The following is a 20,501-nucleotide window of genomic DNA, read 5'->3' as shown; positions in this document are numbered from 1 at the left end:
AATGTTATAATTTAAACCACAGTTAATGCACATGCAGCAATTAATAAACTACCTGGTAATTATCAGAATAAGTATGTAATGTTTAGTGTTTTAACTCTTGTGATGCAGGCCTGTACTCTGCTAAGCATACACCCGTGAACCAACTGCAGGATCACACTGTGGGAAAGTTTCCAATGTTGGCAGGTTTGCGGCACCCTTCTTACAGAGTGCCTCTGTGATGCGAGGAACTAAACATCTGACACTGAATTATAGTATTAGGAAATATTGCAGTTAGTACTCACAGTCAAGTGGTAATGAACTGAAAAGCCGTGCACCACCTAGGTAGACATGTAGACAGTCACAACTTGCTCCGCTAATGGAATATTTGTTCAAAGATTCTCTTTGACTATGCTAATGTGTGTGCACCTGACTGGATCTGGGAAGGTGGTTGTATCTTATTATTGTTGTCCTGCTGATAAATATAACTGTAAAAAGAAACAAAAAAACTGAAAATAAGCTACCATGATGCACACCTGAAATTTGAGGTCTTGATGCATTAAGCAGCGAGAGCAGCTACTAACACCATGAGGATGGATAACATCTACACACTGCTCTGGATGTTAAATTGGCAAAATATAATGTCTCTCACGCTAATGTTTGCCAAACATTAATTTATTTAGCAGATTGACACAGTGTGGACCAGACCTAACAGGAATAACAAGATCACTTTATGTTAGTATTGGATTGGCTATGGCACAAAAAAGAGCCTCTATAATACAGCAGTATAAAACAGGTCCAGCGACAAAGTATACAGTGCATTTATGTGGGATTGTATGCTGAGTTTTGTTTTTTCAGATAGGCAACCTTAAGTTTTCCAGATTGTGGTCTACTATGGAGAAGCTGTTGATCCATTTTTTTTTTTTAGAAGTAATTGTGCCCTTGGCGGAGAGCTCAGTAGAAACTCAATTTTGAGGGTGTTATGTTTAAGGTAATTATGAGATATCTAGAATTCACTTTCTTTAAATATTTGTTCTAGGGACATGCAGTGATTTGGTGATCATACTTTCATGTACAGCTGAGAATTATCAGTGTGGAAATGTTATGAAGGTTGTGGCAGATATTGTTGGTTGGTTATGTGACAGCTATTGTTTTCATCTTCATAATGGTACTTCACTGTACCGTGTATTATGTTTCAAACTGCCAATAAGAAAATATAATTAAGAAAAGAAATGTTATGAAGGTTAAGACTCAGATTAACGAAAGAAAATGTGCCTATTATCAATGTTTGGTCAGATCTTGATTAAAATCTAAGGTTTGGCAACATTTCTGTATTTACTACTACAGCTTCCAATTAGACTCCCAATATATTTTTCGACAAGATAAAGTTGATATTGCTGTGGTTTGATTGGGTGGTAAGCAGACAAGAACAAAATGGTCCGGCTTCACTAGCTCTTTAGAACTTCTGGAGCCAGATGTTATGTTTTATAAGTGTCAGTTCTATTTTTTCACTTTTTCTGTAAAGTTGCTGGAAATATTCTGGCAGCTCTATTTTGAATCCTTGATTATGATAGGATTGAAATGTGTTGTATGCTGGGTTACAGTCTCTGCTTTCTGTGGCATTTTTGGCTTGAGTTATTTCTACTGATGTCACCTTAAAGATAAGCTTGTTTGTAGTGTTTCCTTTCTTAGCTTTTTCACAAGCTGTCACCAAACTATGACACAACAATTGTTCTCCAGCTCTCAAAGCTTTTCTTAAGAAGGCTGCTTGAAAACCAGTTGGCTGGAGGTTAGCTTTTGTTAGCTCGAGTTGCTAAATTCTCAATGATTTTAGACATTGTGTCAGTGTACTTAAATATGAACATACTATTTTTTTTATTTGTCTGGGACTGTTTGTAAAGAGAAGGAGATGTGTATCTTTCTTTGTAATTTTGAGGTCTCTAGTGCAGTTTTTGGGTTTCTAGTTTGACCTTTGGAAATTTCCAGGAGGGAAGACACGTTTACCGGAATGGGAGTTTATCTTAGCCATGCTTTCTGGAGACAGAATGAGATTCAGAATGGCATCATTCACATGAGTGGAAGTTAAGCCCAACAGTTTGACATCACTGTTGTCTAGGAAAGCTGAGAGGCTGCAGCATCTTTTTCATCCACCTACAGTGTAAGTTGAAGTCGCCCAGAAATGTGCTTTGGTTTGACAAGATCATTTTTTCTGGAATGATCAGCTGTCCCACAAGAGTAACATTGTCCATGAGAGGAGGCAGATTTATATTTTTAGTGATTTGGCTACCCTGTGCTTATTTCCACAAATATTCTCTGGAAGGTGGAAAACGTGCAATGTTTCTGATTTTTGCATTCCACTAGGTCTTTATGTGACACTGCTACCCTTCTGATGATAGAGAAACTTGGAGGAATGAGCAATCAATCATTGGATAAAATGGAAAAGGGCAAGGTCTTATTTTCTATTAGAATATCTCAGTGGACTCCTTTTCCTTGTGGTTTTGCAATAGATTTTATGGGGTTCAAAGAGGTTGCTCTCTGCCAATTTGGGATCTTTAGACCTCAACAGGTATTAAATGTTTTTGTGTTCACAGGTGATGTTGCTCTCTCGATTATTATGTGGTATGGATCTTATGCTGAACGTAGGATAGCAAGTGAGGTTTTTATGTTATGATCGTATTTTCAGGCTTGTACAGGGAAGATCAGGTCTGTTGTAGGTCAGAGAAGAGGGAACACTTCTCTATTTTAGAATCCATGGTGTTGACTTGTGTTTGGTATGTGGAGTACCTGGGTTTACTAGATACAACTGTGTTGCCTATCTGTATCCCTAACCTATTAAGTGACTTCTCTTGAAGTTTCATCATTTTGATAAGATCATTTATCTTATCAATACTGAATCTCTTTTACCTCAGGGTGTATGCTAGACAATGGTTAGATTTAAGAGAGAGGTTACAGTCGATTAAGATTGTGTTTTGTGGAAAAACTCTTCTGGCTTGTCTGTCATTTTCTTATCCATTTTTTAGTTGACTGAAGGGATCAACTGAAATTTTGAAGGCAAGCATTTGATCAGACCTCTGGTGGAAGGTATTCGTCTTACACCCAGTAATCTGCTTTTGTTGCTGTAATTGAAGGAATTGATATTGATTGTGAAGGCCTCTCTTTGATCCAGTTCTTGTTGGAGGCAAATGTTGGAGGGGAGAAACTGTTAATGGTAACATTCATTAGTGGAGAGAAACACTTGTTGACTTGTGGGGCTCCAACAATATGTTTACTTGCCTCCTTTTATGATGCACCCAGGCTCCAGGATACGTGAAACCTGCTCAAACAAAGGATTTCTCCAGCCACAAAGTCTACCAATAAAATATTATCCCAAACCGCACAGTCAAGGAAAACATAAGCACAGAGAAGGTCCTTTGACTCATGAGCCTGCTTTCTTTTGAATTACTTGTATACGCTTTCAAGCGGTAAACTTCATTCTTCACACTTGAACTGTTGATAACCTTGTTGTAGTAACTGGTGTCTTATCTCCAACAATGAATATGGGCCTAATTAAGAGTGTGGCAGTCCTTGGACCGTCACATTCTCAGTGGCTGTTGGACTGCCACAGTTGTGGCGGTCTGACTGCCACATTACAAGGTTGGCAGGCAGCCTTACCAACCTTCCGCCGACTCTGCTGGGTTCAGGGATCCCGATGGGCTGATGGCGGGTGCAGGATGGAATCAGCCAGGACGGTGCTAAACGCAGCGCTGCCCTGCTGATTACAACCTGGTTCTCCACCACTCTTTTCATGGCGGTTTGAAAGGCTCACTTATGGTTTCACTGCCATGAAAAGCCTGGCAGACAACGGGTGCAGGGGGCTGCACTGCCCATGCCCGTTGTGGAATATGTTTGGAACTACATTACACATAGAATATAGAATGCGAGGGGAGTTCCATTCCCCAAGGCAGAAGGTTGGTGGAGCTGCTGTCTTGGAGAGTGTGGATGGGATGCTCTTAATAAAGAACCTATTTAAGACTAGACCTGGTCTTTGGATTACTTAGTATACCCATGGCATGGCCAGTGCAGGGGTCTCCCTGCCCAGCACCCTCGTGCAGAAAGTGCGCATTACAAAGGTGTGTGCCCCCTTGGGGCGGCAGCATTGCTCCCACCGGGCTGACCAGCAGAAACTTTGGCTTCCACGGGTCAGCTCAGTGGTAAAGTCTTAATGGTGTCAGCGGGAAGGTAGTCAGCATAGTGGCAACCACCCAGTCGGGAGTCTGGCAGACGGGTGTTCCCGTCCACCAAACTCATAATGTGGCTCAATGTTTAAATGTGATGTTTGTGGCTTTTCAGCGCATTACAGTTAACCGGATGTTATGGTGAGCACAGCACAGCACAGCATAAAAAAACAAACAGGGAAACCCTAATCTGCATAAATTACCTCAAACCAGGGCAACTACACTTACATGTGGTTTGTGAAGGGATGCGCATTCCCTACAAGACCAAGAACACACACAGACAGTATACCTTCATATTGCTAAACCATCTCGACTTTTATAACAATACAGGTGTTCCTCTATGGACTAGAAAATAACGTCACACTTAAACAGAGAAGGAAGGCACACTAATAACTACCTTGAATTTCTCTTCATCTCTCAGCTGAAAATCAAACTCTTCTTCTGCTGCAGGCCAACTGAAGAATCTATGCTTCTCCCACGAGCAGGGATCAAGACAAAGAAGCTGCGGACTCCCATCTCCAATGGAAGGAACAAGCACTGCTGAAGCCAAGAGGGCTTCACTGCTGTATTTGCATACTGTATGACTAACTGATAGCACTTATGAGGCACTCACTACCCTACGGAGTCTCTTGTCTCAAGCCATTATAATAAAGAAAATTTAATACAGACAGCATTTAAAAAAATGTCAGTGAGCGGACAGCCTGATAACCAATGAAAGTGACTATCCCACAGTAGGGGCCTGAACTGAAAGACTGTCCATTCTCTCATGCTAACGTTGAATATATGAAGTCTCAAGTGTGTTTCGCTCCTTATATGTATGTTAAGTAGGGCTATGTAAGTATTAACTGTGTTAGACAGATAAACAAGTGCAAGATTATTTTTATGCTTTAATAAGCTAGAAAGACTATCTTGAGCAATATTCAGACTATGGCCAGAAGTCAATGATATGATCTTCATGTACAGGAAATGTGGTCCCTTTCGCGGAGCCTTGTGACTGCTCAGACAGTTGAATTTTGTGCGTTTGTGGGGTACAAGGATTACGATTTTGAAAGGTTCACTTATGAAGCATTATAGTAATACTAGAGGACCTGATCACCCCATAATACAAATTTCAATTTTTTTCCAGAGAGAAAGAGGAATGATGGGAGTTCCTCAGCATAGTTGAGGAACACAGCCTCTAGCCCCTGACATTATCTACAAGGACAGTGAAGCCTCAGCATGAAATATGTCTCTAAAGTTCTAAAACATCTCATCAGTTCTCAGATCCATGCCAATTGGTTTGGGAAGTTTAAGAGAGATAGTTTTGGCTTTCCTTTTGTCCAAAAGAAGATAACTCAGTTTCAGACTATTGAGCTAGACCAAATATTTGTCAAAATCATGAAGCAGTGTGGATCTATAATGATTCTAGTGCAGACCTCAGTCTCATTACTATATGATTGAACAGATTCTTTTTTCCCCCAAAAAGTCCCAGGCAGGGATATTATGCTTTAAGATTTAAAGGAACCCAGCGTAACTTGCTGCCACCCATTTCCCAAAAAGAACTCAAACCAACTGGCAAACAAATACTGTAACATGGTGCATTGGTCTACCATATCAAATGCTGAGAAGACATCTAAAGAGAGAAATATAGCAGCAGCACCTTTGTCAATGACCTTTACAGAATCATCTTGAAAACCCAGCAGTACAGTTAATGCTAAAGGGCACCATCTAAAGGCAGACTGGACCTGTGACAAACATTATTCTGAAGTTGAAAAAATAAGCATGTAAATGGAGAACATTCCTTTCCATTTTTTTTCTGTAACTTTAATTAGTGGGAGTAATATTGTCACTCCACGATTTGCTCAGCGAACAGTCTTGTCCAATACAATTTTTCATCTGTGAAACAGAAACAAATTGCATACTTACAGAGAGAAGCAAGGATGCTGTCCGATGTTGCTACTGTTCCAGTTAAAGAGAAATAAACAAAGGGGCATTCCTAAAAACAAAAACACACATTTCCATAAACACATTTTTTCAAACTTTCAAGATTTATTAAACTAAAATCAAAATACAAATAGCACAGTTTAGAGTGCTATAAAATACCAATATTGAGTGTAATAGAGTGAGTATGCACAAAACAATGAATCTAACGAAGTATAACAGCACTGTATGATGTGCATTCGCCAACATAAGTCATGCTGCAGACTATCAATAATAACTAGTTTCATAGATATGCTACAGCAACTTCCTTCTGAGAAATCACTGGTGGCAAGGTAAAGTCAAACGACTCTTCTCTATGAAGTTTTCAATAATTTCTTAATAAGACAATTGAAATGTTAAAACTTCTTCACAAAGCTGCCTAAATGTGTATTTCATCTTGTGTTTGAAGCTTTATCAAACCAAATTACTGGGCCTAACAAAGAAACTGTGAAAAAAAGGAACTTGCAACAAAGAATATGGACCTGAATACGACCATGGCGAAAGGGATTACTCCGTGACATGTGACAGATATCCGGCCCACCATATTACAAGTACCATAGGATGTAATGGAACGTGTAATACGGCGGGTGGGATATCCGTCACGTTTGTGACAGACTAATCCCCTCCGCCAAGGTCGTAAGCAGATCCTAAGTGCACTGCCTACAGGCTGCAACAATGATCCTAGACAAACAATCTCAGCTTCCTGGTGTTGTTTATTTCACTTTTCAAAGAAAGACCTTGATCCCTCATGCCTCATTTTTATTAATCATTTTCAACGGAAAATTGGACACAAAACATCATAGGAAGAAGGGTTTAGTGGATCATAGTGGATGCACTATCAAAGACTCATTCAATTGTTTTTGTTACTTTTAGGATAAAAGCAATACTTCCAGAAACATGTTAAAAAGGTAGAGGGAAGCCTGAGCGTACATCATCCTAAACAAATTATGATAAGGAATAAACGTGATCACAAATAATGGTCCACTAAGACTGATTATGGGAATCTACCAAGCAGGAGGAATAAGAAACAGCACAGTTATAGAAGACACAAAAAACAGACTGCACAAAAATATTGGGCAAACAGTACACATATGTGTATGTTTATGTTTTTTTGCATTAACACATTAGAGCCAGACCTGTTTGCTTTGCTTGCTTGTTGTCACTGTGTTTGAGGGTTGTAGATTTTACCACTTCTGTCTCTACTTGAGCATGGGGATGGGTTGTGAAGGCCAGGACTTTAAAAGGAATAAAGCGGAGGTCTGACCAATCCATTTTGAGGCAGTTACAGATTTGTTTGTGAGGTTTCTTTTTTGAAAGCCCAGTCCAGGGAAGAGCTGGTATTGTGTTTATTTTGTGGTTTTATTTAGAGCAAGATTGATCCAAGGGCGAGGAGGCACTTTACATGAGCACTAGTTACATTACACAAGGTCGGATAAATATTGTTTTAAGACACAGGGAAATGAAGCGATTTACTTAGAATCAAAGGATGTTGAGCCAAAGCTCAAACCTAGTTCCCCATTTTCAAATGTTGGCAGTTATGCCTATGAGGCCACAACAGAAAGGTGTAAGGTTTTAGCAGGTTAATAAAAGATAAAAAGACATTTAGGAGTGATGCCTGCAAGCTTTTGTCTTTTCCTCAGTGCAGGATGGAAACATGCAACAAAACCTAACCACAATAAAGATGAGCTAGTCACTGCTATAATCAAGGAAACCAATATTAAAACTCTATTTACAGCCAATTTCAAACAATAAGGTGTTCCGCCTCAGTGGTTTAGGGGTTGCATGTGTAATCTCCACAGTAAGTCACTGAAACAAGGAGTTTATTTAATTAATACATTTGAAGTAAATTGTCAACTTATGGATAAAGGAAACTTTTCTCTGCTGACAGCTTTCATGTGATGTGTAGGTGATGGGTCACTGGGTTGAGAGGATAAGATTTTTCTGAAGTTGCTTTGGGTTGTTAAATGTTTGATTGTGGTTAGGATGTCCACCTTTGGAGATTGTGTATATGGGGCGTGGTGTGGTTGTATGATTACAATGTCTTTGGATGTGAAGAATGCCTTAGACATCATTTGTGTGTGGAAGGAAGGGGGATTCTAAATCACTGGAAGTGATATGTGAATTGCACTCTTCAGAAGTAGGTGTATAAAGTGAGTTGTAACAGGGATGTATGATAGTTGTCCTTCAGGGTATGCTACAGACAACCTTGACTAATGCTGACTTTATGTGGTCTGCAATTCATTCCTCAAGAGTTGTGTGGGTGACAATGAAATATAGGGAGTGGAAGAGTGTGATCCGGTTGTGTCATAGTCAATAGAGATGGTAGGCATGACATCAGTGTTAACGTTCCTAGCCAGGGCAGAAGACCTGTATATGGCAAAGATATGGCGGTTGCTATATGAAAATTGGATAATGCCCTTCCCATTTTCATACAGGGTGATGTTTAGCTCATATTTCTGGTTATGCAAGCCTCGAGAACTCTACTTGTGAGTCATATTTTATCAGGGCAAGCTATGCTGACAATGTTGACAAAGAACAGGTGTTCTGTTCAGTCAGAAAGTGAAGGAGCAATAAAGACACCTTTAACCTCTTAGCTGCTGGGCCTTTTCCCCCCACAGTGCTGAGCCCTTTTTTGGGTATTTGGGGTAGTTCGCGCTTAGGCCTTCATAACTTTTTGTCCACATAAGCTATCCACACTAAATTTGCATTCTTTTTTTCCAACATCCTAGTGATTCTAAAGGTACCCAGAGTTTGTGGGTTCTCCTAGAGGAGACCAAGAAATTAGCCAAAATACAGCAAACATTTCGTTTTTTTCAAAGAAAATGGGAAAAAAGGGCTGCCAAAGAAGGCTAGAGGTTGTTTTTCCTGAAAATGGCACCAACAAAGGGGTTGCTTTGCTAAACCCACCATCTTCCCAGCTTTCAGGAACAGGCAGACTTGAATCAGAAAACCACATTTTTCAACACAATTCAGCCTCCTTCCAGTTAGTGACAGGAATGGGTGTGAAACCAATACTGGATCCCAGAAAGCTAAGCATTTCTGAAAAGTAGACATAATTCAGAATTCAGCAGTGGGTCATTTGTGTAGATCCTACAAGGTTTTCCTACAGAAAATAACAGCTGAAATAAAAAATATTGAAATTGAGCTGCAAAAAAACTGCCATTTTTCTCCATGTTTTACTCTGTAACTTTTTCTGCAATGGCAGATGTTTTAAAGCAATATACCGTTGCGTGTGCTGGACTCTTCTGGTTGTGGGGATATATAGGGCTTGTAGGTTCATCAAGATGCTTAGGTACCCAGAGCCAATAAATGAGCTGCATCTTGCAATGGGTTTTCATTCAATAGCGGGTATACAGCAATTCATTTGGTGAAATATAACAAGTGAAAAATAGGTATCAAGAAAACCTTTGTATTTCCAAAATGGGCATAAGATAAGGTGTTGAGAAGCAGTGGTTATTTGCACATCTCTGAATTCCGGGGTGCCCATACTAGCATGTGAATTACACGCCATTTCTCAAATAGACGTCTTTTTTACATACTGTCACACATTTGGAAGGAAAAAATGTAGAGAAGGACAAGGGGCAATAACACTTGTTGTGCTATTTTGTGTTCCCCACATTTCCCAATAAAAATGGTACCTCACTTGCGTGGGTAGGCCTAATGCCCGCGACAGGAAAGGCAACATGGACACATCAAATTTTTACATTGAGACGTATTTTTTGCAAAGTGCCTAGCTGTAGATTTTAGCCTCTAGCTCAGCCGGCACCTAGGGAAACCTACCAAACCTGCACATTTTTGAAAACTAGACACATAGGGGAATCCAGGATGGGCTGACTTGTGGGGCTCTCAGCAGGTTCTGTTACCCAGAATCCTTTGCAAACTTCAAAATTTGACCAAAAAAACACTTTTTCCTCACATTTTGGTGTCAGAAAGTTCTGGAATCTGAGAGGAGCCACAAATGTCCTTCTACCCAGCGTTCCCCCAAGTCTCCCGATAAAAATGGTACCTCACTTTTATGGGTAGGCCTACCGCCTGCAACAGGAAATGCCACAAAACACAATGTGGACACATCACATTTTTCTAAAGAAAATGTAGCTGTTTTTTGCAAAATCCTAGCTATGGATTTTGGCCTCTAGCTCAGCCGGCACCTAGGGAAACCTACCAAACCTGCGCATTTTTTAAAACTAGACACCTAGGAGAATCCAAGCTGGGGTGACTTGTGGGGCTCTCATCGGGTTCTGTTACCCAGAATCCTTTACAAACCTCAGTAGTTGGGAAAAAAACACTTTTTCCTCACATTTCGGTGATAAAAAGTTCTGGAATCTGAGAGGAGCCACAAATTTCCTTCCAGCCAGCATTTCCCCAAGTCTCCCGATAAAAATGGTACCTCAATTGTGTGGGTAGGCCTAGTGCCCGCGACAGGAATAGATCACACACAGTCAATGTTGGTCCTTACATGAGGCAACTGTTGACCCTGGGGTGATCCATTCCTGACGCAGGCACTAGGTATAGGCACTCAAGTGGGGTAGTGTTTTTATCAGGACAGGTGAATAATCACTGGGTGGTAGGAATTTTGTGGATCCCAGAATATTCCTGTAGTTTGTGTGACAGAAATGCAATAAAAATAGAGTTTTTATTCAACATTTCAGCTTTGCAGGGTATTCTGGGTAAGAAAACCTCTGTGGACTAACCCGGTTGTCTAGTTTCCAGAAATGTTTGGGTTTAGTATGTTTCCCTATATGGCCGCCGAACAGAGGACCAAAAACACAAGGGTGCCTGCCTTACAAAACCAGTTTGTTTTGTGATAGATCATTTTGATGTCTCCACAATACGATTTGGGCGGTGGAATTTGGGGCTGAACTAAATTGGGGAGCTCCCAAGAGAGCACTCTCCCTCTGTGCTTGCTGCCGCATTCACCTGCTCTCTGGGTTGGGCTAAACCACTATTGCCCCATTGCACAGACTGTGCTTGCGAAGGGACAGCAGGACTGTCCTCATCACCTCCCTCATAATTACTGGAAGAGGAGTTATCGAATGGGACTCCTCCGACTGAAAAATCACTCCCAGAGTCTGCGCCATTGTCCTATCCCTCAGATGCTGTCTCAGTATCTGCTGTCTCAGTCTCTGATCCTATGTCAGAGCTGTCCTCTATAACCCGAGTGACAACGTCAGCAGCAGTCATCCATCAAGATGCCATCTCTGCTATTGGCTAAAACACTAGCCTACGTAGACAGTCACAAAATTGCTGGTGTGTGTGTGATACGTGCAACAGTAGAGGCCACCTTACCTGCACTTCTTCCCTCAATCAGCACGTTCTTTCAAGACACTCAAAAAACACCTTGTCACATACCATTCGTCGCAATCTTTAGCACCTCCTGCGCCCAGTCCAACAATCATTATTGGTGCTCCCACTCCAATGGCCTCCTCCTCGGATTCCCTCATTACCACCCAGCAAAAGTGCCCTTCATCTCTCCATAGCCGCCCCCCACCTGCACATACATTTAATTTGTATTATAGCACAGGTAATGGCTGACTTTACTAATGTACTCAGCTATTTACATAAAATACAGATTTGCTCTTTGCAGTAGGCATATAAACCTTCTGCGCTTCTTTATGGTACTAAAACTGCCACTAGACAAAAGTATGATCCTTTTGTAGCAGAAACATAATCACAAGACTTACTTGACTTTTTTATTGCTACCTAAAAGCTACAGTTGAAATGCGTCAGTTAAAGTATGTGCATTGCTTTAAAGACGCAAGCTGCAACTGCAAGACAACTGGTGGCAAATAAACACACATATATATATAGAGAGAGATCACTTTTATATGTGGGTCTGGTTTTCCTGGGGGCCGATCGCAGCCCCTAGGGAAACCACACATGCATTGACAAAAGTGGTGTGGGTCGGTCTGTCTGTCTCTCTCTCTCTCTCTACATATATATATAGAGAGAGATCTATCTCTATATAGAGAGATCTATCTACATAGATAGATATATATATACACATATATATACATACATATATATAGAGAGATCTATCTCTATATAGATATATCCATCTACATAGATAGATAGATAGATAGATAGATAGATAGATAGATAGATAGATAGATAGATAGATAGATAGATAGATATATATATATATAGAAAGAGAGAGAGAGAGAAATCTATATTTTTTTAGTAGTTGTATGGTTTGCTTGGGGGCCAAAATGGCCCCCAGGGAAACCCTACATTTACAAAAAAAAGTATTGCCCCCACAGGGGGTCGCCCTCCCACGGGCTTTATTTTCTTCTTTTTTTTTTTTTTAAATGTAGGCCCGGGGGGGGGGGGGGGGTGCAATTGAGCACCATCGCGCCCCCCCCCCCCCCCCGGGGACACCTACCTCCATGTTAAAAAAAAAAAATATGCCCCCGGGGGAGGGGTGGCCCGTTTTCTGAGGGGGCCGACCACCCCAAGTGAAATCCCTGGTGTCTAGTGATGTTTCCTGACCTAGGAGGCAAGTCATAGATCATGGGTCCCCTATATGTGGACTAGAGTCTTATTGTACAATGATGGAGCAAAAGCTTAGTCTATTTAATTAAACAAAAGAGCTTTTTTGTACAGCAGAAATGCTAAGATCACATATTTGATGCTGCACTATTTATAATGAAGAAAAATGAGACCCTAAACTAAAATATTTGCCTAAGATCACACAATTTGAGACCTGTTTATGGGTCAAGTACATTACAGTTAGGTTAGGTAGAGTATTCAAGTTACTCGACCTGCAGGTCTAGTAACATTTTAATGATTTTTTGAAACCTGTTATGGTAACCTCAGACACTTAGTTGTTTCCCCTCCCACCCCCACCAGCTACTGATGTTTGTGTTTTTGAGCAAAGAAGAAAAAGCACGGTGTATCAATCTAGGAGATTTAATGTATCTTGCTTTGAGACTTTAATGTGTGCCACGGTTTAAGGTTTCTGGGTTTGTTGTCAGGGATTGTTGTTTGTAGTACTGGAGGGTAGTTTTTGATAGGCTACATAGGAACAGGCTCTCTGAGGCATTTGATTATGCATCCTGGTCTTGAATGAAGGTCTGTTTTAAATCAGTGGCCATAATAAAATTGTGTGAAAAAATTGTCAGCTATTGATCTTGAGAGGGAGTTTCAGGATGGGACAGGCACAATATGCAGCCATAGGGAATTACCTTATACAGAGGGAGCAGTAAGATGTAAGAGGTGCAAAATTATGCATGTATGTGGACATTTTTTGGGAACACATTTGAGTGCAAAAAAAAAAAAATCAAACTTTTAGCTGTAAAATAACTTTCAGGTGTGAAAACACCCTTGCTACAAAGCAGTAAGCAGGGCTCTGTGGTATGACATTCACGAGCAAATCACATTTAGGTGTAAAACCCTATTTATTTACAAGATCACCTCTGGGGCAAATTGAGAAGCCTTGTGGTTTCACATTAAGGAGAAAAAACACATTTAATGCAAAACTGATTTTTAAATTCACAACCCCCTTGGTGCAAATTAAGCAGCATAGTGGTATCACAATTAAGAAAAGAAAAAATCACTAGAAGTTGCAAATCACCCATGATGCAACCTCAGCAGGAGTACTGAAACACTTTAAGGAGCACACGGAACGTTTAGGAACAAAAATCACTAATGGTGCAACATCAACAGGGGTGTTAAAATACTTTTATGAGCATAAATGTGCCTCCACTCTAGAGCATGAACACAACACTTCACTTTCCGTAAACTTCAGTGGAAAGCACTCTTACGGCAGGGAAACTAACATACCTAAAAGTCAATAGTTAAAGATGCAACTGAATTTTTGGTGCCAGAGCAGCTAAGATGGCCACTCGGTAACGACACTCCTGAGTCACCGAGGACATTTCTTTATTGAAGGAGCGCATTTGTGACAGCTGACCCATTTTTTCTTTTCTTCAGAATATGATGTGTGAAAGTGCAGGGAGCAGTATGGTGAGTTTTTTAAATCTTTTTAACTATGGTATTTCACAGAGTTTAATTCTTTCAACCTGCTGCTCCCTTTCTCACACGAATGTGGCTGCCATTTTAAGAACAAAGAACATTTTTATTCCCCAATTTTTTCTTGGCTACGTTCTATTTTACCTAGTATTATTTTAATTAAGTGGGGAACTTTATGCTTTTTGACATTTTTTGATGTTGTTTCCGAGGTTGTTTTAGACAATTTATTCTGGGTATTCTCATATAACTTTGAATATTCGTCCTTTGAGGTGACCTAATCGACTGTGCAGGAATATTAACTAAAATACTGTATTAAATATTCACAGTATTGCTAAAATGGAAATTCCTCATACTTCAAAAGTATCTGTATCCTCAGTTTCTAATTCTAATGGTCGTAAAGACTCCAGGGGCAACAAAAGAGCTAAAAAAAAAAAAAACATCCTCTCCAACAAAGTCTCCATTGCCTCTCACATTGGACGACATTATGGATGAACTTAAGTTAATGTAGCCTTTTGTTATGGAGTCAAATATTGCGTTACAACGAATTGAAGAGAAATGGTCACATCTGGATTCTAGACTTTCTGAGGTGGAACAAAGGATCAGCAATGTACAAGATACTACTGTTAAAGTCAATAATCTGAATAAAGAAGTCATACTACTAAAAAAACATATAGAAGATTTGGAAAATTGTAATCGGCGAAATAACCTTCATATTTATGGCAGTCCGGAAGGCTCAGAAGGCCAAGATTTGATAACAATTTTGCAAACTCAAATTCCAAAGATTGTTGGTCTACAGAATACCACGGTCCTTAACTTTCAGTGTGCTCATTATAATGGTCCTCCATCTACATCTAAACCAAGAGGAATTATCTCCCTCTTTCTACAATACTCGGATTTAACGACAGTTTTAACTGCCACCAAACAACGTAAACAAATATTGGGGTCAAGCTAAAAGATATTCTTTAGTCAGGATGTGGCCACGGCGACAGCTAAAAGAAGGAAAGAATTTCTGGATCTGAGACCACCTTTAAGATCTATGAATGCAAGATTTGGCCTTATTCACCCTTGTTTCTTTAAGGTTACCTTCAAGGACAAAACAACTACTTTTGACAATCCCTCAGATTTGAAACAATTCATATATACTTACAAAGGGGAGGCAATGGAACTCAGCAAGACTTGATTAGTTAATGTGGGATTCTTAACTTTTCAATTTTTTCTTCACAGTTGAGAAGATCCCCTTTCCAAATGTGTCTATATTTTTGTATATCTCGACATCATAGTGGTTCTTTCCCTTGTTGGTAAGTCACATCGTCAATTGTTCATATTGTAATGTATTTACTCTGTTTTAATGTCTCTCCTCCCTCTTGCCATCTAATTATTTTAATTCCTCGGGGGTACTGTTGCTGATTGTCCTCTAATTTTCTTGCTCCTCCCTTTCTCCTTTGCAAAATATATTTCTTATGTTCAAGTCAAGTATGACTAAAGCTTTTTGGCTTTTCGTCATCTTTTTTTTCCTTCTATCAATCGGATGCTTTTGCTACTTCTTTACTTTTCTTTCTCTCATGTACTTTCTTCTTCTTCCTCTGTCTCTCTTTCTTCTTCTTTTATTTATTTTTACCTTACAATGCAATGTTGGCATCAACAAGCAACCTAATTTAGATATGTGTTCATAATTTTCCTTTCCACCTTATTCTACAATTCACATGTTGTCTGTATTTTGAGTTTAGTTATGGTTCTGTTGTCTAAATGTCTCTCACCATTTAAATGACCAGCCTTTGTATGATTTCATAGAATGTTAAGGGTTTACGTAATACGGTTAAGAAACAAAGAGTGCTCCAACATCTCTCTAGGTAGAATTGTCAGGTTGCTCTTGTACAAGAAACACATCTTAAGGAGCAAGACTTTCAAAGTCTAAATAGAAACTGGGTTGGTCATGTTTTTGTTTACTCTGCAGTACATAACAAGAATGGGGTAATAATGTTGTTTCATAGGTCCTTACAATTACAGGTTATAGAAGAGATTAAAGATGTTACAGGCAGATGGATTTTTTTGACAGTTAAAATTAATGGTGTGCTATTTTCCATTTGCAATGTTTATGGTCCAACTGGAGTAGAGCCTCAATTTTGGGTTACTTTATCTTCTTTATTACTGTCTTGCAATTCTGAAAATCTTGTGGTAGGAAGTGATTGCAACCATCTTATGGATCCTCTTGTAGATCGTCGCTCTCAAACTCGTTATATTCCTAATAAAATGCAAAAAAGCATTTCATCAAGCAATTTCTCCCACAGGTTTACGTGATATATGGAGAACTGCTCATCCAGATGTATTAGATTTTACATTTTATTCTTCAGTACATCACTCATATTCTAGAATAGACTATGTATTTGCTACACAAAATATTCTACAATCAAGTTCACATGCTGATATTGGGTCTATTCTTATATCAGATCAATCAATCAAAAAATGTATAAAGCGCGCTACTCACCCGTGAGGGTCTCAAGGCGCTGGAGGGTGGGGGGAGGGGCTGCCGTTTTACTGTTCGAAGAGCCATGTCTTGAGGTGCTTTCGGAAAGATTAGAGGTCCTGGGCCTTGCAGAGGTTGGTGGGGAGGGTGTTCCAAGTTTTGGGGGCGAGGTAGGAGGAGGACCTGCCTCCTGAGGTGGTGCATTGGATGCGAGGAACTGTGGCGAGGGCGAGGTCAGCTGAGCTGAGGTGGTGGGTGGGAATGTGGAAGTTCACTCTTTCATTGAGGTAGGCTGGTCCAGTGTTGTGGAAGGATTTGTGTGTGTGGATGAGGACTTTGAAGATGATCCTTTTGTCGATAGGAAGCAAGTGGAGGGATCTGAGGTGGGCGGAGATGTGTTCATGGCGTGGGAGGTTCAGGATGAAGCGTGTGGCTGCATTTTGGATCCTCTGGAGTTTCTGCTGAAGCTTGACTGTGGTGCCAGCGTAGAGGGCGTTTCTGTAGTCTAGCCTGCTGCTGATGAGTGCCTGGGTGACTGTCTTTCTAGTTTCTATGGGTATCCATTTGAAGGTTTTTCGCAGTATGCGGAGATCACACCCTGGTTATTATTGATTTGAACTTTCCAGGTAATATCCCCTTTTCTAATCACTGGAGGTTTAATAACACTTTATTGCAAGACCATTTATTTATTGAACAATTTACAATGTTTTCTAAAGAATTTTTTATGCACAATTTACCTTCCGACATTCAGATGAATTTTATATGGGATGCCTTTAAAGCTACTGCTAGAGGGTTTTATTATAGCTTATGTTGCCACTAAAAAGAAAGCACATTCTAAAGTTTCCTTTCAATTGCTTGCACAAATTAAGCGTCTTGAGCATGAATATTTCTCCTCTAACAAACCAGATACTTTATCAGGTTGATTGATGCAAAATTACAATACAATAAGCAATCTTTTGAAAGTCCATGTGGTTCTCTACTCAAAATAAATTCCAAATTTTATGGGGGGAAAAATAAAGCAGGTAAACTATTGGCAAATTATTTAAAGATTAAAAAACAAAAGTCTAAAATTACTGTTATCACAGACACATTTGGAAAGAGACACACTAGTGACTCAAAAATCCTAGAATGCTTTAATGACTACTATACCACATTATATACTCCCTAAAGTACTTCTAATATAACTGAAGTTGATACCTTCTTCCCATCTATTCCTCTGACACATAAAGTAGATCTGTCTCTGTTAGACTCTGAACTATCTGAGACAGAAATTAAAAATGCCATCACCAAACTTCCAAAAGATAAGGCCCCCGGCCCTGATGGCTTTTCAACTGCATTTTATTCGACATTTGCATCTATTTTAGTTCCAAAGTTATTAACACTTACAAAATATTTCATATCACAAGATCAAGCAAAGGGCACTTTTTCTGAAGCTATATTGTGCTTGATTCCTTAAAAGGATAAAAATGTATACAAATGTGGCAATTATAGACTTATAACCCTTATCAATGGTGATTGTAAAATCTTTGCAAAAGTTCTTGCCTTACAGATTAATCATTTTATCACAGATTTAATAGGCATTCATCAGTCAGGTTTTGTTAAGGGGTGATACATATCGGATAATTCTAGAACTTTTCTCAAAATAATCCATCTTGCTTCTAAGTCTAGGGACCCTATAGCTGCTATTACTCTAGATGCTGAAAAAGCTTTTGATTCAATTTGTTGGGAACATGGAAACAAATATGGTCAAACCTCCATAAAACATCCCGTTCAGCATCTACAACCCAAACATTATTTTATTTTTATAATAGGTTGTACTATACTCATATAGAGCTTCATATATTTAAACTTACTACAGACAGCAAGTGTTAGTCGTGCTCTAAAGAAAATAGCCATTATATGCACATGTTTTTGATTGCCCTTCAGTTTATAGAAATGCCATTATTGACAATATTTTCGTAGTATATCCCAAAAAAGCTGCCAATGTTTTAGAGATAAGTGCATTTATACACCTTCAGTAGACATAAAAGGAAGTGCTGCATAGTTTATAAATTCCAGTAAACCTGCAAAGCAGAGATTATAAATGAATTGAAGAAAAAAGGCATTCTTATTTCGATACCTAAACATTGTTCCTGAAGAATCCATCTTGATTCTCACCCACGAATCAAGGCACACAGAAGACACATTAACTTAAGTAGATGGGTAGTAATTACCCATCTTGTCATTTGGACCAATGTTGCCCCTTAGTCATACTATGAAAACTGTAACAAGCTCTATCAACAACCATAATCATTTACAGGTTATTTTGTGTGGCTCTCTTAGCAATATGTAGCCAGGCAAGGCGATTGTTTCCAGGGTGTGTTCTACGCTTGAACACTAGCTAACTGCAAGGTATCACCATTCTGCCGCTAGCCAAATACTGATGCTCTATTAACCTCAGTTTTGCATGAATCTTATTCCCCGTACCCAAGAGCATGAGAAATGTATCACTTTTTTGGTTATCTTATAGAAAACAATTCAAATACTCTTTTATAGGGCTATAGGAGTTCAACTGGATCCACAGTTACTTCATGCGAATGAAACAAGAGAGCTCAAGGCATGGAAGTATGACAAACTACCAACTGCTTTATAAACATAATCTTAAATAAAGTGCACCATTCTTCTAATATAGAAGCTTCCTCTTTCCACTCCATCAAAATGAGACAGAAAGAGCAACTGCGTAAATATCTAAGATGTATTTTCTTAACTTTTGGTCATCAAAGTTTTAGGTCTTTCACCCTATCCTCACCTAGCACTGCAGCTCCTGCCCCACTAATTGAATAATGTTAAGTTCCTCCAGGTCAAGATTACACTGTCCATTGTCTCCCCATCTCCTCAACATGGCACGATATACATCTCTCATATGCATCCATTCTTAGGCCTTTCCTTTTAATAGGCCCTCTTCTCACTGTTGATCTCATCTCGTATAGTTGTAGAGTGATGCTTTACTGTAAACCCATCACCCCTTTCTAGAACCATACATCATTCTAGTTGAATGATGACCCAGAAATATTCTTTTTGATGGGTTTATTATCAAAGTAACTAAATTAGTTCTATATCTGAGAACCCAAACCCAAGAAGATTTTGGGAAAAGTAGCAAAACTGGTGCATTCTACAACACATTTTCCATTATACATTCGATTGTATTTAGCTTTTAAACCATAATAAATGATGACCTTACAGTGCACCAGAATGCAACAATCTCTGTAGAGGCCCTCCAATGATTCCCTTACTATCAGCCTCCGTCACCCCCTCATCTCTCCACAGCCTCTCTCTTACATGTATTTCATTTGTTTTGTAGCGCCTTCCATACCAGTGTAGGGTGTAGGAGCACTTTACATCACACATAGAGACAATGAATACTACGTGTATAAATCAGTGTAAAGAAAACATACATAAGACAAAAGGGACTACAAAGGGTAATGTTCACATCATCCATATTGGTAGGCGTTCTGTGAGAGTGCTTGGCCTGGAGAAGCACAAACTCGGGATTGAAAACTGAACACAGTGGTTAGGGATGGCTTTACTAATAAGAATTTATCTACCCAAACAAACCATTTTTAGCAACATTAGGCTAATAAAACACTGGGAAAAAACATTATTTTCTGACCTTTATCATGCAGTTTCCATGCAGTTCTTTGATGGCAGTTAATAGCTCACTGTGCAGTATAATGGTAGTAACTTATTAACTGCACAGTAACAAAAGGACATTTGTGGCAAAAGCAGATACGTGCTGAGCTATGCACATAAAATACAGTTTTGTAATATACGTGTTTGCAGCAGGCATATTAACCCTTTGCACTATCTAAGAGGAGTCAAAATTGCCACTAGACAAAACTCTGAGCTGTCTCCATTACAAAACGAAATCACCACAGATATCT

The 20,501-nt window shown here is 39.4% G+C and overlaps 1 protein-coding gene across 1 annotated transcript in view; it reads right to left on the bottom strand.

The window, feature by feature from the left end:
• Window positions 1-20,501, bottom strand: part of EBPL (EBP like) — a 168,764-nt gene that overhangs the window by 105,488 nt on the left and 42,775 nt on the right. The window contains exon 2 of the mRNA XM_069205362.1: window positions 6,096-6,165. Coding sequence (XP_069061463.1) covers window positions 6,096-6,165 — 70 coding nt within the window. The remainder of the gene's footprint in view (window positions 1-6,095; window positions 6,166-20,501) is intronic.

The sequence above is a fragment of the Pleurodeles waltl genome, chromosome 8 (genome assembly GCF_031143425.1).
Source record: "Pleurodeles waltl isolate 20211129_DDA chromosome 8, aPleWal1.hap1.20221129, whole genome shotgun sequence".
Classification (NCBI taxonomy): Eukaryota; Metazoa; Chordata; class Amphibia; order Caudata; family Salamandridae; genus Pleurodeles; species Pleurodeles waltl.
Note: the sequence above shows the minus strand (reverse complement) of the source record. Positions and strands in the feature narration are given on the sequence as shown.